Source organism: Hemitrygon akajei, chromosome 7 (assembly GCF_048418815.1).
Source record: "Hemitrygon akajei chromosome 7, sHemAka1.3, whole genome shotgun sequence".
Lineage (NCBI taxonomy): Eukaryota > Metazoa > Chordata > Chondrichthyes > Myliobatiformes > Dasyatidae > Hemitrygon > Hemitrygon akajei.
The window spans coordinates 84,831,606-84,857,922 of NC_133130.1; the positions used below are offsets into that span (position 1 = coordinate 84,831,606).

Below are 26,317 nucleotides of genomic sequence, written 5' to 3' on the forward strand. Positions count from 1 at the left end.
TTCATAAATATCCTTGAGTAGAATTCATTCCGCTGTGTGACTGGGTAAAGCCACTTCTAACTTACTAAAGATGTCACAATAAATCTTGAGTTTTATAATGTTTATTCAGGTTTTAAATATGAAATAATATCTTATATAAAAGCATCATTTCTAAGATTAAATAATACCTCATATCCTGCTTCAGCTTCTTTACCTGGGCACAGATTCCCAATCCAGGAGTTTGGTTTATGCTTCTCTTCTGATAAATACATTACATTAAATCACTGACTTCACAGCTATCCAATTTTGCAACAATTTACTGCCCATTTCTCTCATTCATCCTTGTAACCACCCACTGACTAAACCTGCCCTAAACCATTTACTATTACTCTAACCAACTTGTTCAAACATCCAGTGTCATACAACTCTGTCCATTTACTCGGAGTATCAAATCACTTGCTTTGATTCCATCCTACAGACACTTACATCAATTCCCCGCAGTATCTGCTGCCATAACCACAGTAATTAATCAAAGCTGTTCATTTAAACTGTTCATCATCCAAACTATCCAATAATCTCCAAAGTGCTGATTTTTTCTTTCCCAAAGCCATTCATAATCTAAACCTTGCATACCCATCACATCAGCCTCCTTTCCATTCCCCCCTTTGGACCTCCTCAAACTTTCCACTAAACGAGGACTCAATTCCCAACTATATTTTACTGTTCTGCAGGGTTCAGTTATCCAGGTATACCAGTAGTAGGCCTTAACCTCCTCCAGGTATTCAGCATTCCTTTTCTAATACAAACTGATAGCCAAAATCCTCGATATTGCCTTTTCTTCACTCTTTCTACCAAATAAAACCAATTTTTACTATCCTGCAGGGTTCACACAAACTACTCATTATGATTGTCCAGAAAACAGGCCTTAACCTCCTCAATCTATTCAGCAATCTTTTTAAAATTTGTACTAATTCAAACTATTCTGATAGCCAAAATCCATCTTTCCAAAACTATCTTCAAACCACTCTTCCTACAAAAAAAAAGCAATCCATGAAATTGCATTTGCCATCACATATTGCCACCAGTCTGAGAAATACTCTGAAATCCCTTCCATAAAAAGTATGGATGAACAATAACAAAGTATTCCATATGTGCATTATTTTTCATCATATTCTTGTACTATAATGTATGCAATGTTACATACAGTTGCAAGAAAAAGTTTGTGAATCCTTTGCAATTACCTGGTTTTCTGCATTAATTACTCATAAAATGTTGTCTGATCTTTATCTAAATCACAATAATAGACAACACAGTCTGCCTAAACTAATAACACACAAGTAATTGTACTTCTCATCAATACTGAGGACACCATTTAAACAATCACAGTCTAGGTTCAAAAAAGTATGTGAACCTCTAGAGTAATGTCTTCTGCAAAAGCTATTTGGAGTCAATGAATGCTGAAGAGGGTGAAAAAGAACTCAAGGGTAACACCAAAAGATCTCCAGAGATCTCTGGAACTTGCTAAAGTCTCTGCCCACATGTTCACTTTTAAGAAAAACACTGAACCAGCATGGTGTTCATGGAAGGAAACAATGGAGGAAACCACTGCTGCACATCTTGAGCTTGCAAAAGATCGCCTGGATATTCCACAACACTCCTGGGACAATGTTCTGAGGACAAATGAGACTGAAGTTAAACTTTTTTTTGGCAGAAATGCACACTGCTGGGCTTAGAGGAAAGAGGGCACTACATACCAACACCAAAACCTCATCCCAACTGTGAAGCACTATGGTTTGGGGCTACATTGCTGCGTAATGGCCTGGACAGCTTGCAATCATTGAGGGAACAGTGAATTCAAAATTACATCGTCATTTTACAGGAGAATGTCAGAGTAGCTGTCTGTCACCTGAAGCTTAATAGAAGTTGGATAATGCAACAAGACAATGAACCAAAACACAAGAGTAAATCAACAAAAGAATGATTTAATAAGAAGAAAATTTGTGTTTTGGAATAGCCAAGTCACAGACCAGACCTTAACCCACTTGAGATGCTGTGACATGACCTGAAGAGGACTGTTCATGCAAGATATCCCAGAAATATAGATGAACTAAAAGTTTTGTATGGAGGAATTGTCTAAAATTCATCTTCGCCATTCTGCAGGTCTGATCTGCAGCTACAGGAATCATTTGGTGGAGGTTATTATTGCTAAAGGAGATTCTACTAGTTATTAAATACAAGGATTCACATACTTTTTCCAGCCTGGACTGTGAATGATTAAACAATGTGTTCAATAAAGACATGAAAAGTACAATTGCCGTTAATCTCAACAGATTTGTCTATTATTGTGACTTAGATGAAGATCAGACCACATTTTAATGAGTAATTAATGCAGAAAACCATGGAATTGCAAAGGGTTCACAAACTTTTCCTTGCAACTGTATACAAGTGACATATTAAATTTTGGGGGTGCCACAGTTGCATAGCAGTTCGTACAACACTTTTACGTCTTGGGGAAATTGAAGTTCAGAGTTCAATTCCAGCATCCTTTGTAAAATAAAAAGTCTGTCTAGTCCTTCCACGTGTACTCCAGTTTCCTTCTACGTCTTCGACTGTACCAGATAGTAGGCTAATTGGTCATTGTACATCGTTCTGTGATTAGGCTAGGGTGTAATAGGTGGGCTGCTGGCTGTCACAGCCCAACAGGCCAGAAGGGCTTGTTCTACACTGTACATTAAATGACAAAATAAAATTGATGCATACTTCCAGTAGGTATTGCAGACGGTGAGGCTGAAGGTGGCAATGAATCAGCATCTAGGATGGAGATTGAAAATCTGGCTGAATGGTGCCACAACAAATTTGTATTCAACATCAGCAAACTAAGGAGCTGATTATTGATACAGGAGGAGGAAATGTTGTCTCCATGTTGTAGTTAAAAAAAATGACAGTTTTCCAAGTCGAAGTTTATTGTCATATGCACAAGTCCATGTATGCACTGGTGTAATGAACAAGCTACTTACAGCAGCATCACAGGCACACAGCATCATACAAGCAGATTTAACAAAAATTCACTATGTTTACAAGAGAAGAAAACTAAAAAAAAATCCAATTTAGTGCATAGCAATTAGTCACAGTGTTGTTAAACTGTAGTGATTCTGTTTTATCCCCATTTGGTTCAAGAATTAGTTAGTTAGAGGGATGAAGCTAATCTTGAATTTGGTGATGTGAGACGCAAGGCTTCTGCACCTCCTGCTGATGGTGAAAAGATGGCGAGAATCTTTGATGATGGATATTGCCTTCTTGAGGTAACAGTTCCTGCAAATATTACCAATGTAGCAGAAAGGATGTGACCATGATTTATTGGTCAGAAACCACCACTCTCTGCAGCTCATGTTTCTGTGCATTTGAATTGCATACAAAACCATGACGCAACAAGTCAAGACACTTACAACAGTATACACTTAGAAGATCATTAAAGTGTTCTGTGATGATGTTTTGCAACGGATCCTAGCAAAATAATATTTGTGACAGCATGAGGCACTGTAAAACACACATTCCCATTTTGTAATAAAATTTGTATAAAAGGTACACATTTTCATATTAGTATAGCAAAACAAAATGAACTGGTTTTTAATTATAAACTAGCATTTAAGATGTATTTACTTAATAATCAGGGACAACAGTTAATTTTGTCATCTTGATTTAATACTCCCACAGAACATTCAAACAAATTAGCATGAGGATGATCCTTTGCGTTGACTGCCATTATTCCAGTTAATTGGGCCATGGGTTAATCAGGGCAGCTGCTTATTCGGGACAGCTCTTAAAGAATAAAAACTAATCGAGAAAATAGTCTGTATTCTCTGTTTCTTTGGGACACTATGCCGCTTAATTGGGACAGGAGACTGTTGCCAAACAGTTTCTAACTAGCATCATTCTCATCCACTTGTGTATTAGGCACTACACCGTGCTTTGAGCAAACAGTTTTTCAATAGCATCATTTGCATGTGTGGATGCTTAAAAGCCAGTGATTTTTGTCACTGATAGTTGGTGAGAAATGAAGCTGCAAGACAATTCTGAACTGCAGATTCAAGAATTCAGGCTTGGAGGTGCCAGAAACAGCGTGGAGGGAAAATGAAATGATTTCATTATTTCAACAAGTTAGGCAATACGGAAAATTTGAAGTTATCGACAATCACCTTGAATGTTACAATGAAAATGAAAATTTGGAGAATGCAATAGTGAAGGGATTGTATGAAGGCAGTCCATTATCTGCACTGATTTTATTCATTTAGAATCAATCAAAAGAACAGCAGTGTACATTGGATGAATTCCTCCATCAATAAGGCCACCTGTAAGCAGTGTAACCCATGGCTGTGTGGGTTTCCTCCGGGTGCTCCGGTTTCCTCCCACAGTCCAAAGATGTACAGATTGGATGATTAACTGATCATTGTAAATTGTCCCATGATTAGGCTAGGGTTGTAACAGGGGTTGCTGGGCGGTGTAGCTTGAGGGGCCAGAAGGGCCTTACTCCATGTTGTATCTCAACAAATAAAAAATTAGCAAATAATAGTTTTATAGTACTGTAGTAGTATTGATAGTATTCTAATTTGTTCTGTGTTTTATTTAAATACGTAATTTGGTACTCAATTAAACTACTTTTTTTTAAATATACCTTTTTAATAATTTGCATTGAACTGCAGCTAATTGGGGCAATCAATTACCGGTAATTGGGCTAAAATGTACTGGTCCTGATGTGTCCCAATTGATTGGAATCCACTGTGTGATTTTGATTTTCTGGACAGCCATTAACAAATGGGAGTTTTAATTGGTTTTAAAATCTGTCCAATGCACAAAGCCAAATATCAATGAGACAAAATATGGAACTGGATGATTTCAGACAGCTTTTTGCTCCTAAATTTTGCACCAATATATCTGTAAAATGCTTATGTAAAAACTCTGAATAAACAGCAATTCATCTTCAAAAAGGTTGCTTGAAGGACTACATTGCAAGTCATATTTTGGTAGTTGAGAAATCTGATGTTGCAAGTGCTTCATTTCTACAAATCATAAATAAAAACAGAACAAAGCATACATATGCTTAGCTTGAATATGCTATTTCCTTTAGACCAGATAAAAACATTGTGCTGAACTCTCACTGCACAATGCATCAGTAATTTGAGATGCTTTGCAACACTTCAGAGTATCAGCAACCACCATCGAAAAGACATATATGGATTATTTTATGAAATGAAGACCCAACAACATTTTTTGTGCTAGATCAGTACTTTCAACCTTGTGTGGCAAAATACAAGTCTAACAAGTCACATTTGCTTGCTCATAGATCATTTTCAATCTATACTATAACATAAAAAGCTGCAATAATGTGAAAAAGATAAGAGGATCTTTGAACCTCGACTACAAATGAGAGGTTGATCAATACAGAATGTTTTAATCATCTTCTCAACTCTGATTTGTTTCCTTTAAGCATGTTAAACACTAAAATCCAATTCAGAAATGCAACAAACATCATAATAGTGTGATCAGTTGCAACAAAAACTAAAACCTTAGGTACAAAGGTTCTGAAAATTAATGAATCAACTAAATTGATTGTATGTATTTTTAAAAGAACTAGGTTACAAGAATTAAAATGTACATTACAGTATAGGTTATTTGATGGTTGATTAATAGATCAGGGACAGGATACAAATGACCCAACTTACAAAAATTTGACTTTACACAAGTTGCCATATTTTTAAAAGGATTTTTAAGTTAGTACCACAATATGTATTCTATCAGTTCAATTCAGAGTAATGTTAGGGTGACTATTCAATGTTCTGGAAGAATTATGGCAAGTATACACAGAGCAATATGACATAGGTAACAACAGAAAACAGATGTTTTTGACAAATGGAGAAGTCAGCTTACACGGCTCTCATGAACAGAACCCAAACTGTAACTTGGGGACTGCCTGTGCTAAAGGCAGCTTTAGCACTTGACCATAAACATTTGGCCCATTGAGTGAGCTCCACCAATCATGGCTGATCCTTTTTTTCCACAAATTCACCACCTTCTGGCTAAAGAAAGTTCTCCATATCTGTTTTAAATGGTAGCCCCTCTACCCTGAGGCTGTGCCTCTTATCCTAGACACCCCCATCATGGGAAACATCCTTTCCATATCTACTCTGTCTAGGCCTTACAACATTTGAAAGGTTTCAATGAGTTCCCCCCATCATCCTTCTAAATTCCAGTGAGTACAGACCCAGAGCTATCAAATGTTCATATGATAACCCTTTCATACCCAGAATCATCCTTGTGAACTTCCTCTGAACCCTTTCCAATGCCAGCACAACTTTTCTTAGATGAGGAGCCCAAAGCTGTTCACAATACTCAAGGTGAGGCCTCACCAGTGCCTTATAAAGCCTCAGCATCACATCCATGCTCTTGCATACTAGACCTCTTGAAATGAATGCTAACATGGCATTTGCCACCCTTATCACCATCTCCACCTGCAAGTTAACCTTTAGGGTATTCTGCAGGACTCCCAAGTCCCTTTGCATCTCAGATTTTTGGATTTTCTCCCCATTTAGAAAATAGTCTGCACATTTATTTCTTCTACCAAGTCCATGACCATGTATTTTCCAACATTATTTCATTTGGCACTTTCTTGTCCATTCTCCTAATCTGTTTAAAGTCCTTCTGCAGCTGACCTGTTTCCGCAACAATATCTGACCCTCCACCAATCTTTGTATCATCTGCTAACTTGGCAACAAGCCATTTATTCCATTATCTAAATCAGTGATATACAGCATAAAAAGCAGTCCCAACACAGACCCCTGCGGAACATCACTAATCACTGACAGCCAACCAGAGAGGGTCCTTTTATTCCCACTTGCTGCCTTCTACCAATCAGCCAATGCTCTAACCATGCCAGTAACTTGGTAAGCAGCTTCATGTGTTGGCACCTTGTCAAAGGCCTTCTGAAACTACAAATACACAACATCCACTGCATCCCCTTTATCTATCCTACGTGTAATCTCTCCAGAAAATTCCAACAGGTTTGTCAGGCAGGATTTTCCCTTAAGTAAACCATGCTGACTTTGTCCTATCTTGTCCTGTGTCACCAAGTACTCCATCACCTCATCCTTAACAATTGACTCCAACATCTTCCCAACCAGAGGTCAGGCTAGGTGGTGTTACGTACTCGTGACTGGGGTTGAAGCTATACTGGACTTGAGGTAATGGTCTTGTGATGGTGGAGTGATGTCATTTTCCCGCCAGTAGAGGTCATGTGACAGGTTTTTTTTTACAGGGTATAAAAGGAGGACCCCTCCCTGTGAGGAGGGGCAGTTCGTGGCTGGATTTGCCATGTTGACTTAAAGCTACTGCGTGATTTAATGTTATGACGCAGTTTAGTTGAAAGATGAAGTTTTATCTAATGCCTAAAGTTTAAAAGGTCATTGCCAGCAGTTTCTCTACAATACTGCTAGTTGAGAATCAGTGGAGAGTGAAGATCAGAGTTCGGGAGTTAAAGATCGAGGAGAATCGATTTCGACTGTGAAACAGGTTCGACCTTGTTTGATCCTTATTCGGAAGGAATTCGTTGACTGTTCTCGTGTTAATCCCTGCGAAATAGCAGAAAGGATTGGGAATAGTTCTGTAAAGGAAAGGTCAGTGCCTTTAAGCCGTTTTGTTTCGTAAATTCTTCGTGGGAAAAAGTTCGATCTTGGGAACCGAAGCAACACGACGGAAAAGAGAATTTAAATCGTCTTAAAAAGTCTCTCCCTTAAATGGACTGTGAGCATTTTGAACTTTTGGCAATACTACTTTGAAGAACTGTTTTTGCAACATCGCTTTAAGAACTGTTTAAGCTTCATTGCTTTAAGAACTGTTTAGGCTGCCGCACAGCAGCTGATTTCCGGTTACGTTAGTGATTTGTTTACTTTTGGGGGGTTTGTTTTCAGTGTTTAATAAACATGTTATTTGTTATAAAATCCCCTGCCTAACTCATATATTTATTGTTGCTTGAATCCGTAACAGTGGTCTATAATTTCTTTTCTGCTGCTTTACTCCTTTCTTAAGGGTGGAGTAACATTTGCAATTTTCCAGACCTCTGGCACCATGCCAGAGTCCAATGATTTTTGAAAGATCATTTCTAATGCCTCCACAATCTCTATCACTACCTCTTTCGGACCCCCAAGATGCAGTTCATCTGGTCCGGGTGGCTTATGTACCCATCGGTCTTTCAGCTATTTGAGCACCTTCTCCCTTGTAATAGTTTGCACCATATCAAAACTTGCAATTAAATACCAAACTGAGGAAAAGATAAAAATTACAGAAAGAAATCTTTGTTTTTTTTAAATTAAGTATATTGTAAAATGAGTGATCATTGCTGATTTAGATTAGCTAACATAAAATGGCATATTACCTATAAAGACTAATACATGATGCCTAGAACCAATTTTGTTGGCAGTTAAACTCTGGGATACTTGATGTTATGGCAACACCTTCTTTGTCTGTAACTGCATTTGTTGGTGTGAAAAGAAATCAAGACATACTTATCAGGATGGTATGCAGCAAAGTGGGCGAAATAACCAGTCAGCCACAATCATTACACCATCCTTCCTTTCAGGAACAAACATATCAAATAGCATGCTAAAATGTACTGATTTTATCCTTTCCCAAAATCAATTCACACTACACACTGCCTTACCTGTAGTTTATTTTAAGACACTTCACTTACACTACCAAAGTGATATACTAACAACAGTACATCATTGACAAAGTAACTGTCTCTCTCGGACATATTAAGACCAGCACTTGCTTGCATAGAGCTGCAAATCCTATCATTAAATCCATCTTAGTTTACAGAAATAATATTTTTGTTCATTGTGTATATTGTGTTCAGAAATTAACACAAATTTGATGAGGTTATTTATTTTGTGCTCAATGCACAAAATTAATCTCGAACTGATTCAGCACTGGACCAGGTATTCGAGACCAAAGCAGCTGTGAATCTAATAGACATTCCTGAATATTTAAAGTTTCTAAACTTAAACCTTTCAATCCCTGACAAGAGGTACAAGGTAATTATTGACTTTTGGGTCAGAATTAGCTTGAAGTGATACTGACAACATTTGAGTGCTGAGCGGTAGTGGAATCTAGCTTGCTCCGAATATATAAATAGAGTAAACAGAATGAAGTTGAATACTTCCCATGAAGTTTCTCAGTCCAAAACTGAGCTTTACAGCATAAGCCACAATGAGGATATTTGAATAAAAATGTTTTATACTCACAAATAATAATTAGTAATTTCCATTTTAAATATGGAAATACAGAAGTTGCTTATGACTTAATCAAAATTGTAAAAACTTGGCAATTAGAAAATGCTTTTCTATAGGTTTAAACATGAGAGGCTTATAGTAAAATAAATGGCTCACTAGAATATTCTATATGCATGCATACTGATAAACAGGGCTTGCTCCTTGAAGCAATACGCACAAAATGCTAGAGGAACTCAGCAAGTCGGGAAACATCTATGGAGGGGAATAAACAGTTGACATTTTGGGCCAAGATCCTTCATCAGCACTGGAAAGAAAGAGGGCAGAAGTCAGAATAAAATAGGGGAAGGAAAGGAGCACAAGCTGGCAGATGTAGGTGAAACCAGGCAAGGAGGCAGGCAGGCGGGTGGGGGAAGTGGAATGAAGTAAGGATCTGAGACATCTAGACAGCCTTACTCCTTCAAATTCAGATTGTCCTTAAACAAAAAATAATCAGGGCAGCCTAAAAAGCTGGACTTAATGATCAAAGCAATTTGGCCTAACCTAAAACCACCAACAAACAATATATCAAAATAAACTGTGCAAGGTATTTTCAGTCGGAGCAATACAGCATGAAAACAGGCCCTTCAGCCCATCTGGTCCATGCCGACCAAAGCATCCTCCCTGTTAGTCCTGGCTACCTGCGTTTAGCCCATAACCCTCCAAGCCCCCTCCCCCATCTACCTATCCAATTAAGCATTGTAATTATGCCCACCTTGTCACTCTATATAGTAACTCATTCCAGGTACCTACTACACTCTGTGTAAAGAACAGTCTCTTAATCTCTCACCTCTTGTACTTGTGCCCTCTGGTTTTGGATTCCCAATCCTGCGGAAAAGACCGACTCCCAGCTCATCCGCACCCCTCATTTACCTATGCTTCAACAGATAAAGGTCCAGAATGACCAACCTCTTCCTACAATTCAGACTCTCCAGTCTAGGGGGTTCCCAGCCTATTAATGCCATGTACCAATACCATTAAGCAGAGTCTGTGGACCCCAGGTTGGGAACCCCTGCTCTAGTCCAAGTAACATCCTCATAAATCTCTTCTGCAACATCCCCAGCTTGACAACATCTTTCCTGAAACAGGGTAAACAGAACAGTACACAATATTTCAGGTTCAGCCTCACCAATGACTCATGCCAGCATCCTAAATACCCCTACTTCACCCCATCTACTTGCATGGCTGCTTTTAGTCAACTGTGTACTCATACCTTCCGGGTCCCTCTGCGCCTGATGAAAGATGAACAAGCTTGATAACAAAAATCAAATTACTGAATCCTAAAGCTCTGTTTAGGAATTAAAAGTCCAAGATGGTACTAAAATAGACACTGTAAATTTAATTACCACCTGGCCCTTTATCATAAAGGCATAACAAAAGGTGTCCATTTAATCACAGAACTAGTTACTCACCAGATCAGTAATGCCCGCCAATGTAAAAAGACCAAGGGCTAAATTGAATTCTTCTTCTACAATTAGGTAGCCCAAATAGGGTGATAAGCCAATCCTCGCCATACATAGAAAGTTTGGAATTGTCCATGGATTTTCATACTACAAATAAATTAAAGAAAGTTAGTAATTTCACACATATATACAAATTCCAGATAAACAAAAGAACCGGGTACCTGATGCAACAGCTAGCTTAAACATTCCCAGAATACTGAGAAAGTCACATTAATCCTTTGTTTTCTTCAATATAGAAAGCATTATTCCAAGTACTTAGCAGTTGTTCCATGTAACATTCAGAATAAGCTATTCTTTCTATTTTGTATTTTATTATAATGTTCAACTCCAGGTGCAACTCAATAGAAAATAAAACTACACAATGCAGGCACAGAATTGGACCAAGATCAAAGTCAAGTAGAATAGCTAAGTGGCTCGTAACATTCACAGAAGTTGTTATACCAGGTAACCAACCACTTGCCCGTGGTATTAATGGCCCTGCAAATCCTTGACCATTGAGGTATCTAAGTACATGCACGTTACCATACATAACTCAGATAATTTTCTTGTGGGCATACTCAATAAACCCTTAACAGAGTAAGTTCAAAGTACGAATAAACTCTTCTTGGGCTTCCAGCGGGTACAGGTGAAGATTTTAACTGACCTTTCAATGACAAATTCTGTCTTCTTCATCAAGGAAGACAGAGTTTGCCATCGAAACGGCAGTTAAATTCGATACCTGTACCCAGCTGGAAGCTCAAGAAGAGTTTATACATCACATACGCTGGGAAAGCACTTGATCCAAGTTCAAAGTACATTTATTATCCATGTACATATACATTATATAACCTTGAGACTCATCTCCTTACAGGCAGACACAAAACATATAAGCATAATAGAATCAATGAAAGCCTGCACCAACTTTGCTGTTCAACCCTACATCTCACACTTCACTAATACAATCAAATCAGGGGACCAACTCTGGTTTAGTCCACTTGAAGGGACTCATCATGAAATATTAACTGTTTATTCTCCTCCATAGATGCTGCCTGATTTGCTGAGTTCCTCCAGCACTTCGTGCATGTTGTTCAAGATTTCCAGTATCTGCAGAATCTCTGTATTTGTATCTATGAAGGAAATAATAAGACCATAAGATCTAGGAGCAGAAGCAGGCTATTCAGCCCATCAAGTCTACTCCACCAATCATGGACTAATCCATTTCTTCCAGTCATTCTCACTCCCCTGCCTTCTCCCCATACCCTTTGATGCCCTGACTAATCAAAAACCTGTCCATCTCTGCTTTAAATGCACCCAATGACTTGGCCTCCACAGCCACTCGTGGCAACAAATTCCACAGATTTACCACTCTCTGAGTAAAGTAATTTCTCTGCATCTCTGATCTAATGGATGTCCTTCAATCCTGAAGTTGTGTCCTCTTGTCCTAGAATCCCCTATCATGGAAAATAGCTTTGCCATATCTAATCCGTTCAGGCCTTTTAACATTTGCAATGTTTCTATGAGATCCCCCCCTCATCTCCCCTAATAGGTGATGTTTTGGGTTGAGATCTTCACCCAGACTGGAAGGAACCTGACCCAAAATGTCAACCATCTACTTCCTTCTACAGGGACCTCTGGGGGAGCAGAAACTTTGGCAGTTGATTCTTCAGAGAGCTGTGGAAGCTGAAGAATTAATTATATCTGGGGCTGAGAGAGACAGGTTTTTGGCCTACAGGGAGTCAAAGCTCACAGTGAAGTTAAAGCTAAGTTAGATCAACCTATGACCTTATTGAAAGGCAGAGCAGGTTCCAGGGTTCTCAAATGATATGTGAAATTGCCAGCAAGCCACTCATTTTACAAGCAATTAAGAATAGGCAAAAAATACCAGCCTTGCTAACAACTCCTGTTAATAAATAAATGTTACTGGACAGACTAAATAATTGTGAGTTGCTTTCAGAACAATATAACCCATTCTGAAGAACTTTAATTTTACTTCAAAGATTAACAGAATGACATTAATTTTCTATTAAAAAATCAAAAATGATCGTTATTTATGTAGCAAACATACACTGGTAGACATACCAGTTGGTTTCCTTTCCCAAAGCTAGTCAGAAATTTAAATGACGCTACTGCCGGAGAAGGAACAACCCAAAGTTTAGACAATTTAAGTGCCAGGCCAGATTGAAAAGGTCAGCGTGTTGGGGCTGGAAGCGAAGGATGGGCCAGCTCTGCACAATGAACTGAGGCTAGGGCCTACAACCAAATCACTTTCATGAACTTCAGCTCTGAATGCTATCTGCTTACTTCTATTGCTTGCACGATTTATTTTTTCCTCCCTCGGCACACTGTTCTTTTGGGTTTCTTTGTTTTGTGGCTGCCTGTAAGGAGATAAGGTTGTGTAAAGTATACATTCTTTGATAATATGTACTTTGAACTTGTATAATCTCATGTTCAAAAGCAGTATGCACACTGATGAGACATTTGCCAAGTAATATCACAGTTGTGAAGTTGGATACAGCGCTGCCAAGCAACCCCTTGGTGTAAGTGACTGCACAAAATTCAGGCCTGAAATTTCTGCAGTTAACTTTATTATTGTAATTTACTGCAATCACCATCATGCTGAAATGATTTGGCGCACGGGCAGGTGTGTAGCCACGATCAGCATGGGCAAGAAGTGGGCATAAAGCCAGGAAGGCGGAAATGGCAGCAATTACTTTGCTTCAGTATTCATCAGTGATAAAAAAGGGGTGATGTAACACTGGATGATGAGGTGACAAAAGAGAAATACATTTAAAACAGATAAAACATCATTTAAAATAAACTGACAAAACTTGGAATGGATTGCTGGCTGACTTCAGGACAGCAAGCAGAGGGCAGTAAAGAGTAGCCACTCACAACAGAAAAAGGTAGGTATTGGCATTCCACAAAGGAATCAATGGTGGAGCCATTACTTTACGTGCTTTAATCTTTGGAAGATTTAGACAGAATTTCAGAAGGATGGAAACCACAGTGATCAGGCTGTCAGTATACAAGAAGATGCAGTGCACAGCAAAAATGTGAGGAAGGACAGCCAGATGATACGGCAAAATTACAGTCAGTGGAATGTGTTGAGCTATAACATGGAGACAACATTTAAAATAATGACGAACACAGGACTGAATGTGTTATATTTGAATGCACACAGTATGTGAAATAAGATAGCTGATCTTGTAGTGCAGTTACAGATTGGCAGATAAGACATAGGTATCACTGGGTCCTGGCTGAAAGAAGATCATAGGTGGGAGCTTAACTTCTGATCAAATCCTTACAGAGGTGACATAGGATCAGTAGGTGTAGAATCCTTGTGGGTAGAGTTCAGAAAATGCAAGGGTAAAAAGACCCTGATGAGAATCATATACAGGCCTCCAAACAGTAGCCAGGATTTGCGATACAAATTATAACAGGAGATAGAAAAGACATGTGAAAAGGGTATATTTACAATAGTTGTGGGGATTTCAATATGCAGTTAGATTGGGAAAATCAGGTTGGTGCTGGATCCCAAGAGAGGGAATTTGTAGAACACTTACAAGATGCCTTTTTGGACCAACTTGTGGTTGAGTCCACTAGGGGAAAGGCAAATCTGGATTGGACGTTGTGTAATGAACTAACTTTGATTAGAGAGCTTCAGGAAAAGGAAGCCTTAGGAGGCAGTGTTCATTATATGATACATTTCACCATGCAGTTTGAGAGGGAGAAGCAAAGACAAATGTTTCAGTAATTCAATGGAGTAAAGGGAATTACAGAAGCATGAGTGAGAAACAGGCCAAAGTTGTTTGCAAGGGAATACCAGCAAGGCAGACAGGAGAACAGCAATGGCTGGAGTTCCCTGGAGCAATTCGGAAGGTGTAGGATAGATTCATCTCAAAGAGGAGGTATTCTGGATGACACAACAATGGCTGGCAAGGGCAGTCAAAGGCAGCATAAAAGCAAAAGAAAGGGCATATAATATAGCAAAAAATAGTGGTAAGTTAAAGAGAATTGGGAAGCATTTGAAAACCAACAGAAGGCAACTAAAAAAGCCATAACAAGAAAAGATGAAATATGAAGGGAAGCTAGCCAATAATATAAAAGGTGGATACCAAACATTTTTTCAGCTACATAAAGAGTAAAAGAGAGCAAGAGTGGATATCATGGATATCAGACCACTGGAAAATGATGCTGTAGAGGTAGTGGCGGGGGACAAAAAATGCCAGTCAAACTTAATAAGCATTCGGCATCAGTCTTTATAATGGAAGACACTAGCAGTTTGAGTGTGTCAGGGAGCAGAAATGAGTGTAGTTGCAACTACTCAGAACATGCTTGGGAAACTGAAAGGTCTGAAGGTAGATAAGTAACCTGGATCAAGTGACTTTCAGAACCCTAGCATTCTGAAAGAAGTGGCTGAAATGATTGTGGAGGCAGTAATGATCTTTCAAGAATCACTGGATTCTGGAATGGTTCCACAGGACTGGAAAATTGCAAATGTAACTCCACTCTATGAGGGAGGGAGGGAGAGTAAAGGAAATTATAGGCCAGTTAGCCTGACTATAATGGCTGGGAAGATGTTGTGAGTCCATTATTAAGGATGAGGTTTTGGGGCACTTGAAGGCGCATGATGAAGTAGGCCAAAGAAGGGCATGGTTTCCTTAAGGGGGAACCTTGCCTGGCAAATCTTTGAGGAAATAAGAGGCAGAACAGATAAAGAAAGTCAGTGGACTTTATTCACTTGCATTTTTGGAAGTGCTTGACAAGACGTTGTACATGAGACTGTTTAACAAGAGCCCATAGTACTACTGAAAGATACTAGCACTGATACAAGATTGGCTGACTGGCAGTGTAATGTACTGTGTGAGTATTCGTAGGTCAGAGTGCGTGTGACGTCAGAACAGGGGTTAAGAAAATGGAGGTCTGTTGAATAAACGTGGTTGTTCAATCTACAGCGGTGTCTGAGTCACATCAATACTACATGGTGTCAGAAGTAATTGTGAGGAAAAAAAAGGAGTAAAAGATGTCACAGTTACAGCCACGGTCGAGTTTAAGCCTACGAGGGAATATTGCTGAGAATTGGAAGGTACGGCTCCAGCAGTTTGAGCTGCTTTGCACCGCTAGTGGCGTAGCTGAAAAGACGGAGAAAGTGCAATGTGCTACGTTTCTGCAAGTGGCGGGGGCAGAGGCAATAAAGGGTTGCAACACGTCTGTCTTCCAAAATGATGAGCAAGACAATATTGAAGTGTTGAAGAAAAAGTTTCAAGATTACTGCGAACCGAGAAAAAACTTACCGTACATCCGACACTTATTTTTTATGAGGGCTCAAGGACCGACAGAGACCATAGATGCCTATGTAATAGATTTGAAGAACAAGGCAAAAAACTGAGTCCGGACAACTGCATGGTTCTTTCATACGCGACAGGATTGTATGAGGCATACGAGATGATCATGCGAGAGGCAGGCTATTGAGAGAGGCGAAGTTTACATTAGAAAAGGCGATTGATGTTTGCTGTGCCAGCGAGATCACGTCAAGTCAGGTTAAAGTGCTTAATGAAAAAGTTGAAGTGCACAAAATAAAAACTGTGAAAACTGACAAGAGTAGGACAAAGCCAGCTCCACAGGATAATCAAAAGGAAGTTAACTGCAACAGATGTGGTTATAAACATGGATACAGAAAATGTCCAGCCTTTGGTAAGACATGCAAATTATGCAGGGAAAAAATTACTTTGCAAAGATGTGCAAATCGCAGGAGCAAGCAAGGAAATTGCATACTGTGGAACAGAGTGAGTGCAACAGTGACATGTTCATTGGAACAATTGAAGTGGAACAGGAGGTATGCATCAAGAATATTGATAATGCGGAGATGGATGTTGAAGATGAATGGACTCAAGATCTGATAATAAACAGGAGGAATGTGACGTTTAAGCTTGACACTGGAGCGAAGTGCAATGTAATGTCAGCAGAAACATTCAACTCACTGGACATCAGAGGAAGACTGAGAAAAACCACCTGCAAGCTTGTTGCATATTTTGGCCACAAGACAGCACCATTGGGAAATAAAACACTCGTGTGCACAAAGGGCAAAAACACAAGATAGAGTTTGAGATAGTACAGCAACATGTTCCAGCAATACTGGGCAAAGCAACATGCACAAAGCTAGGCCTGGTGAAGTGAATCTATGGTGTGGAAAAAGAAAATGACATTCTCAAAGATTTTGCTGACTTGTTTTTTGGATTAGGATGTTTACCAAGGAAACACCATATCCAGATTGATCCAACTTTTGCACCAGTCGTGCATGCGCCGAGAAAGATTCCAGTAGTTCTCAGGGATCGAGTAGTGGAGGAGCTACACAGAATGGAACAGATGGGAGTCATAACAAGACAAATAGAACCAACTGACTGGGTGAATAATATGGTGACAGTGGTCACAGAGAAAAAGATGAGGATTTGCATGGATCCACAAGATCTCAACCGACCCATCAAAAGAGAGCACTATCCGCTGCTCACGGTTGAAGAGGTTGTCTCCCACATGCCTAATGCGAAATACTTTTCAGTATTAGACGCAAATCAAGGTTTCTGGCAGATCAAGCTGGATGAGGAAAGTTCCAAATTATGCACTTTCAACACGCCCATGGGGAGATATCATTTCCTGCGTCTACCCCTTGGGATTTCTTCTGCATCACAAGTATTCCAGAGGTCCGTGGCACAAATGATTGAAGGCCTGGACGGAGTGGTCAATATCATTGATGATTTGCTGGTATGGGGTGACACAATTGAGGAACGTGATCAGAGACTGAGGAAGTTTCTGGAGAGAGCACATGAATACAACCTAAAACTGAACAAAAGTAAATGTAAGATCAGAACTACAGAGATCAAATACATAGGTCACATACTCAGCGCTGATGGGCTAAAACCAGATAATGAAAAGGTCAGGGCTGTGGTATAGCTACCACAACCCGAAGATAAGCAAGAATTATTGAGGTTCATGGGCATGATACAGTATCTTGCCAAATTCATTCCCAACTTCATTCAGAGGTCAGCACTCCACTTCGAAAGCTACTAGAGAGCATCGCTGAATGGCATTGGGAAGACGAAAACAAAAGAAAAGTTTTGACACTTTGAAGTAGTTGGTTACCAATGCACCAGCACTCAAGTTCTGTGATGTCAATAAACTGGTGACGATGTCTGTGGATGCCAGTTCAGAGGGAATAGGAGCTGTTATACTGCAGGATGGGAGGCCTGTGGCGTATGGATCACGAGCACTCAGACTGTCAACGCCGATATGCTCAAATCGAGAAGGAATTACTCGCCATAGTTTATGGGTGTGAGAAGTTCCAGCAATATGTATATGGCAAAGAAATCCAGGTTGAGAGTGATCACAAAGCACTTGAGAGTATCTTCAAAAAGCCACTTCACCAAGCTCCTATGAGGCTGCAAAGGATGCTTCTCAGGCTACAGAGGTACACTCTCACAGTCACCTATAAGCCAGGAAAAGAACTGTACATTGCTGATGCTTTGAGCCGTGCTTACCTCAAAGAGCAAAAGGAAGAGTTGCTAGGAAGAGAGCTGGAGGTCAACTGGGTTACACCTTAGCTACCCATCTCTGAGGAGAAGTCAAACACGTGCAGGAAAGTGACTGCAAATGATCCTGAAATGCAAATGCTAAGAAACATTACAATGGCCAACAGAAAGAAAAGATGTTCCAAAGGAAATGCAGAAATACTGGACATTTAAAGAGGAAATCAGCTATGCATCAGGACTAATGTTTAAAGCGGCAAAACTCATCGCATCAAACCAAATGAGACAGGAAATGCTCAACAGAATTCAAGAGTCACACCTGGGGATAGTGAAATGTGAAGAAAGAGCAAGGGACATTCTCTATTGACCAGGTACGTCAACTCAGATAGAGGACATTGTGTCTCAGTGTGCTGTCTGTAATGAAAACAAAAACAGCAATCCACGAGAGCCTTTGCTTCCCCATCCACTACCAGGAAGACCATGGGAGATGCTTGGCACAGATCTCTTTCGCTACAATGGTACAGAATATCTGCTTTGTGTGGACTACTACTCAAAATATCCGGAGATCACCAAGTTAAGTGACATGTCCAGTCAAGGTGTCATTACTGCAATGAAGTCGACATTCGCAAGACATGGTATTCCAGATATTGTCGTTAGTGACAATGGTCCACAATATGTCAGTGGTGAGTTTAGAGGGTTCTCAGAAAGCTGAGAATTTCAACATGTTACTTACAGTCCAGGGCACACTCAGTCTAATGGACAAGCAGAAAGAACTGTTCAAACTGTCAAGAACATGCTCAAGAAGACACAAAGCAGCAACAGTGACCCGTACATTGCTCTGCTTGAATACTGCAACACACCGATTAAGGGTGTGGGGTTCTCTCCTGCGCAGCTGTTGATGGGACATCATCTGAAGTCCAAACTGCCAACATCCACAACTCTACCGACTCCTGAAGGTAATCTTCAAGTACATGACAAGCAAAAGTACAAGCAAATAAAGCAAAAGAGCTACTATGACAGACAGACAAGACAGTTGCCAGATCTGCATACAGGTGAATATGTCAGAATACAGAGAGGAGACACTTGGCAGCCAGCCGTGGTTGTGAACAGACATCAGCAACCAAGATCCTTCATAGTTCGCACGTTGGATGGAAGAGTCTACAGGAGGAACAGGAAGTACCTGCTGAAGACAGGCGAGCGGGAATTTCCACGTACAGATGCACAGGACATTTCCACAGATGCAGACATGGAAACAAACAACACCAAGAGTGAGGGGTGCAACGAAACCCCACGACGCAATGAAGGTGAAAGTTTGGCACGGGCCTACCGAGGTGGGATTGCAGACCGCAAAGACACAGAGGTCACTCGAGAGGCTGACATTGATGAAGGACAAGCACAGTCACAGTTGTGTCACACACGGTCTGGGAGACAAGTCAAACTTCCAGCTAAATACAGAGACCAGATCTACCTACAGACTCACACAGTTTGAGGCAAAGTCACACGTTATAAGTTCCAAGGTGTGAAATAAAAGGTTTATTAGTCTATGTTAGTAAAAGAAAATACACTGCTGTTAGTATTGTAAGATACAATGTAGAATACATTATAAGAAGTTAAGATGTTTTTTTTAGTTTATGTTATGGCTGTTGCAATAAGAAAGGCATTGTTTTGGTAATTCACAGAGTTGTAAAAAAAAATCTTGAGAAGGGGGATGTAATGTACTGTGTGCGTATTCGTAGGTCAGAGTGCGTATGACGTCAGAACAGGGGTTAAGAAAACGGAGGTCTGTTGAATAAACGTGGTTGTTCAATCTACAGCGGTGTCCGAGTCACATCAATACTACAGGCAGGGAGCAAAGTGTGGAAATAAAAGGAGCTTTTTCTAGTTGACTGCCAGTGACCAGTGGTGTTCTACAGGGTTCAGTGTATGGTCCGCTTTTCACATTACACGTCAGTGATTTGGATGATGGAACGGATGGCTTTGTGGCCACATTTGCGGATGATACAAAGATAGGTGGAGGGGCAAGTAGAGTTGAGGAAGCAGGGAGTCGGCAAAAGGACTAAGGACAGATTAGGAGAATGAGCAAAATTGCAGCAGAATATAGACAATAGACAATAGGTGCAGAAGTAGACCATTCAGGCCTTCGAGCCTGCACCGCCAATATACTATGGTCAGGAACTTTGGTAGAAGGCATAAAGGCATAAACTCTTATATAAGAGAGAAAATTCAAAAATCAGAGGCGCAAAGGGACTCGTGCAAGATTCCCTTAACGATTAACTTGCAGGTTGAGTTGGTGGTAGGAAAGGCAAAGGTAATGTTAGAATTCATCGCAAGAGGACTAGAATAAAAAAAAAGATGTAATGCTGAGGCTTTATCAGGAATTGATCAAAACAAACTTGGGAATATTTTGAGAAGCGATGTTGACGTTTCAGGCTCTCCCTATACATGCTGCCTAGCCTGCTGTGTTCTACCAGCATTTTGTGTGTGTTGTTGTTTGAATTTCCAGCATCTGCAGATTTCCTCGTGTTTGCTCTGGGAGTATTTTGAGCAGCTCTGGACCCCTCATCTGAGAAATGATATGTTGACATTGGAGAAGATCCTGAGGAGATTCAAGAGAATGACAGGGTTAATGTATGATAAGCATATGATGGCTCTGGGCCTGTACTTACTGGAATTTAGAAGAATGAGGGGGAATCTTACATAGAAACCCTACTGTATAATACAGGCCCTTGGGCTCACAAAGTTATGCTGAACATGTCCCTACCTGAGAAATTACTACGGTTACACACAACCCTCAAATTTTCTAAGCTCCATGTACCTATCCAAAAATCTCTTGAGACCCTATTGTATCTGCCTCAACCACTGTTGCCGGCAGCCCATTCCACGCACTCACCATTCTCTGCATAAAAAACTTACCCACAACATCTCCTCTGTACCTACTCCCAAGCACCTTAAACCTGTGTCCTCTTGTGGCAGCCATTTCAGCCCTGGGAAAAAGCCTCTGATTATCCACATGATCAATGCCTCTCATCATCTTTATGCACTTCTATCAAGTCACCGTTGCTTCAAGGAGAAAAGGTCAAGTTCACTCAACCTGCCTTCATAAGGCATGCTCCCCAATCCAGGTAATATCCTTGTAAATCTCACCTGCACCCTTTCTATGGTTTCTACATCCTTCCTGTAGTGAGGTGACCAGAACTGAGCACAGTACTCCAAGTGGGGTCTGACCAGGGTCCTACAAGGCTGCAACATTACCTCTCAGCTCCTAAATTCAATTCCACGATTGATGAAGGCCAATACACCGTACGCCTTCTTAACCACAGAGTCAACTTGCGCAGCTGCTTTGAGCGTCCTATGGACTCAGACCCCAAGATCCCTCTGATCCTCCACACTGCCAAGAGTCTTGCCATTAATACTATATTCTGCCATATTTGACCTACCAAAATGAACTACCTCACACTTACCTGGGTTGAACTCCATCTGACACTTCTCAGCCTAGTTTTGCATCCTATCAAAGTCCCGCTGTAACCTCCGACAGCCCTCCACACTATCCACAACACCCCCAACCTTTGTGTCATAAGCAAACTTACTAACCCAATCTTATTGAAGCCCATCAAATATTGAAAGGCCTGGATGGCGTGGATATTTCCTATTGTGTGGGAGTACTGGACCAGACAGAATAGCCTCAGAGTAGAGATGTCCATTTAAAACAAAAATGAGGATGTCTTTAACCAGAGACTAGTGAACCTGTGGAATTCATTCCCACAGACGACTGTGGAGGCGAAGTCACAGGGTACATTTAAAGCGGTGATTGATTAGTTAGGGATCCAAAGATTACAGGGAGAAGGCAGGAGAATGGGGTCGAGAGAGATAATAAATCAGCCATGATGGAATGGCACATCAGACTCGATGGGCCAAATGGCTTAATTCTGCTATGTCATATGGACTCCAAGATGTAATTTCTAAATTTGCAGGTTGTACCACACTATGAGGAATAATGAATGACAAAGGATTACAAGCAAAAAGAACAAAGATATTAAAAAATGCTGTGATTGAGTAAATAATTGGCTTATGAGATTCAACACAAATGAGGTAACCATATAACAATCACAGCACGGAAACAGGCCATTCCGGCCCTCCTAGTCCGTGCCGAACTCTTAATCTCGCCTAGTCCCACCTACCTGCACTCAGCCCATAACCCTCCACTCCTTTCCTGTCCATATACCTATCCAATTTTACCTTAAATGACACAACTGAACTGGCCTCTACTACTTCTACAGGAAGCTCATTCCACACAGCTATCACTCTCTGAGTAAAGAAATACCCCCTCATGTTTCCCTTAAACTTTTGCCCCCTAACTCTCAAATCATGTCCTCTCGTTTGAATCTCCCCTACTCTCAATGGAAACAGCCTATTCACGTCAACTCTATCTATCCCTCTCAACATTTTAAATACCTCGATCAAATCCCCCCTCAACCTTCTACACTCCAATGAATAGAGACCTAACTTGTTCAACCTTTCTCTGTAACTTAAGTGCTGAGGTAGTACAGTAAGAATAAGTAAGAAAGCACATTGTTGAGAAGGCAAGGTTGTGGTGCTTGAATAAAAAGTACAAATATAATAATCACTAAAAATATTGTTACATATAGAAAAACCTAGTACTAGAGTTTATTTCCAGAGTGATCGAACTGCAACCTTTTTGATTTCTGATCGCCATATTCAGAAAACAGGATACTGAGGCAATAAAGTGTGCTCAAAGAAGATTTAAGGACAGTGAACAATCAGGTACTGTATACCGATCAGCAACCAATGAACAAACGGCCCTCTTTAATCTTGAGTAAAGAAACTGAGGGATCTTTTAAAAGATGGAAAACTTCGGTGATGTGGATGCAGCTTGAGTATTTCCAGCCGTAACACTGAATGCAACTTGTGTCCATCATTATTAGATAGTCAGCAACAAGTCCAAAAGGGAATTTGGAAGAAATCCCTTTACCCAGTGGTGAGAAAGTGAAAAACATTGCAACATTGAGTGGTTGGAGCGACTGATGTTTAAGGGGAGGCTGTTCACGCACACCAAGGAAGAGCGAGTTACACGTACAGTTTACCAGGAAGAAACAACAGGTATATCTGGAGTGGAGAACAGACGCCTGCATGGACGAGATGGGTCGAATATACTGCGCCTGGACTCACCAGCTCCGGAGACCCAGCGGCGGCCGCCGCCGCTCGCTCTTCTCCCTTCTCTCCGGGCCCAGTGTACGAGCAGGGCTCGGCGGCTTGCCTCTTAGGAGCGGGTTTCCCGGCTCCGTAACGGCGGGCGGGCCCGACTTCGGGACCCACCTGCTGCCGGAGGAAGGCGCAGCACCATGGCCTTCGGCCGGACACAGGACGGGGCCAGGTGACCGTGATCCGGAGTCCCGATCCAGGCCCGGCTGACAGGAAGGGGAGCGCGGCCGAGCCCTGCAGCCGGCAGTCCCACCCGTGCAGAAGCGAGGAGGTCCGTACGTGGAGGCTGAGGCCTGGCCGCAGCTCCCCGGTGCCCGCTCTCACCGGCCCGCTTAGCGCCCTGCCCACGCCGCCGATTGCCCAGCGGCTTCTCCGCAGGAACATGCTCCAGGCCCTGAGGGCCGTCAGTGCGAGCACCGCACACCGCCACCCTGGGCCCGCCTTCTTCGTCGACCCTCCGCAGCGACCATACCCGTCCTTCCTCGTCCCGGGACCCTCTGAACCCTGAGCCCGATTACAGCACCCGCTTAAAGGGCGCAGCCGCCACGCGTTGTGTTTGGCAAGATCAAAAATCTCCGCTTGAAGCTGTACGTCCTTCCGTTGCCGCTAGGTGGGGCTGCACGTAAGGCCAGGATCAGAAAACGTGCCCCGGCCCCCGGGCCGTGTGCCGCCATCGGGGTAGCAATTGACGGCTGAAACCATACAAAGCATTTTGCATTGTGACATCTACCGGTTTCTTTCTACTTCCATAATCGAAGCAATTCAATAAGGTGTTGAATTAGTCAAGGATTTTCCTGCCATTATTCCCAGAAAAGTACTTGAAGGACAGGTTCGTTTTACACAGAGAGTGGTGGGTGCCTTGGGCACTGCCTGGGGTGATGATAAAGGGACTTTTAAGAGAATTTAGATTGGCACATGAATATGCAGAAAATGAAAGGATATGCACATTGTATAGATAGAATGGATTTGTCTAATTGCCCATTTGATTACTCATTTAATTGGTATGGCATAACATTGTGGGCCGAAGGGCCTGTTTCTGTAATGTACTGTTCTATGATCTATGTTCTTTTTCTCAATGTCAACGCGTTCCAGCATATTACTCTGTTCTGCATTTATCAAGGCCCCTCTCATTGGTGAATACTGAAGCAAGGTATGAATTAAGTTTCTTCCCTGTCTCCTCAGAAGCCACACACCTCTTTTATCCTTGATCTGTCCTACCATCACTCTAATCATCCTCTTCTTCAAGCACCTGTAGAATCCCAGCAGACTGATAGCCACCAAAAATGGAGAAACCAGTCAAAAGGAAAATCAATGTATAGCCTAATGAGGCAATCACTATGCTATAGCAAACACGAGGAAATCTGCAGATGCTGGAAATTCAAGCAACACACACAAAATGCTGGTGGAACACAACAGGCCAGGCAGCATCTATAAGGAGAAGCACTGTCGACGTTTCGGGCTGAGACCCTTCGTCAGGACTAACTGAAAATAAAGATACTAAGAGATTTGAAAGTAGTGGGGGGAGGGGGAATGCGAAATGATAGGAGAAGAGCAGTGGGGTAGGATGAAACTAAGAGCTGGAAAGGTGATTGGCAAAAGTTAATGTCCCTCCTCCCCTTCTTACCCCATCCCTGACATATTTAGTTGTTTGTTTTTTTTCTCTCTCTCTCTGCCCATCACTGTGCCTGTTCTCCATCTCCCTCTGGTGCTCCCCCCCTTTCTTTCTCCTGAGGCCTCCCGTCCCATGATCCTTTCCCTTCTCCAGCTCTGTATCACTTTCACCAATCACCTTTCCAGCTCTTAGCTTCATCCTACCCCCTCTGGTCTTCTCCTATCATTTCGCATTTCCCCCTCCCCCCCCCCCACTACTTTCAAATCTCTTACTATCTTTCCTTTCAGTTAGTCCTGACGAAGGGTCTCGGGCCGAAACGTTGACAGTGCTTCTCCCTATAGATGCTGCCTGGCCTGCTGTGTTCCACCAGCATTTTGTGTGTGCACTATGCTATAGGACTGATTTGAACAGACTAAAGGGAGATGTTCAAAGAGGCCACCACAGAAAGTGATGACACAGACCTTGAGGAATATGCCACATCTGTCACTGGCTACGTCTGTAAGTGTGTAGATGACATTGGTCATCTCACGGCCCAACCAGAAGCTCTGGCTGGATGCAGAGGTGTGCTTCCTACTAAAATCCTGGGACGCTGCCTTCAAGCATGAAGATAGAACAGAGCAGCCAGGATAAATCCCATTTTAGGCATCAAAACAACAAAGAACACCTACACACAAAAAAACCAGGAAAACCTGTCTGACAACAAACCTGTATGTGGCTAGTATTAAGGGGATTACCGACTACGCAAGAAAAAACAGCATTCACTGCATCAGTGACACGTCCATCCCTGATGCTCTCTGAACAACTTTCATACACGCTTTGAGACATGCTACACAATGCCAGCCATGAAATCTCCCACCATCCCACCCCCCCCCCCCACCCCCCAGATGAGCAGCCACTGTCTGTCATAGCAGCAAACATGAGAAGGACTCTGCAGAGAGTCAACCCCCGTAAGACAGCTGGGCCAGACAAAATCCCAGACCGAGTACTGGAGAAATGTGCACACCATCTCACTGACACCTTCAGAGGCATTGTCAACACTTCAATCATCCATATTTCAAATCAGCTTCCATCATCTCCATACTAAAGAACTCTACACCTTCAACAACTAAGCAACTACCGCCTGGTGGCACTAACACAAATCATCATGAAGTGCTTTGAACAGCTGATAATGATGATAATGGAACATATCAAAAACTCTAATCCTGCCACATTGGACACTCATCAATA

At 41.5% G+C, this 26,317-nt stretch overlaps 1 protein-coding gene across 1 annotated transcript in view; it reads right to left on the reverse strand.

Annotated features, from left to right (window-relative positions):
• crls1 (cardiolipin synthase 1) overlaps window positions 1-24,070 on the reverse strand; it is a 66,808-nt gene extending 42,738 nt beyond the window's left edge. Inside the window, exons 1-2 of the mRNA XM_073051334.1 lie at window positions 23,446-24,070; window positions 10,709-10,846 (exon numbers count right to left, since the gene is read on the reverse strand). Coding sequence (XP_072907435.1) covers window positions 10,709-10,846; window positions 23,446-23,862 — 555 coding nt within the window. The 5' untranslated portion in view covers window positions 23,863-24,070. The remainder of the gene's footprint in view (window positions 1-10,708; window positions 10,847-23,445) is intronic.
• Between the last annotated feature and the right edge of the window lie 2,247 nt (window positions 24,071-26,317).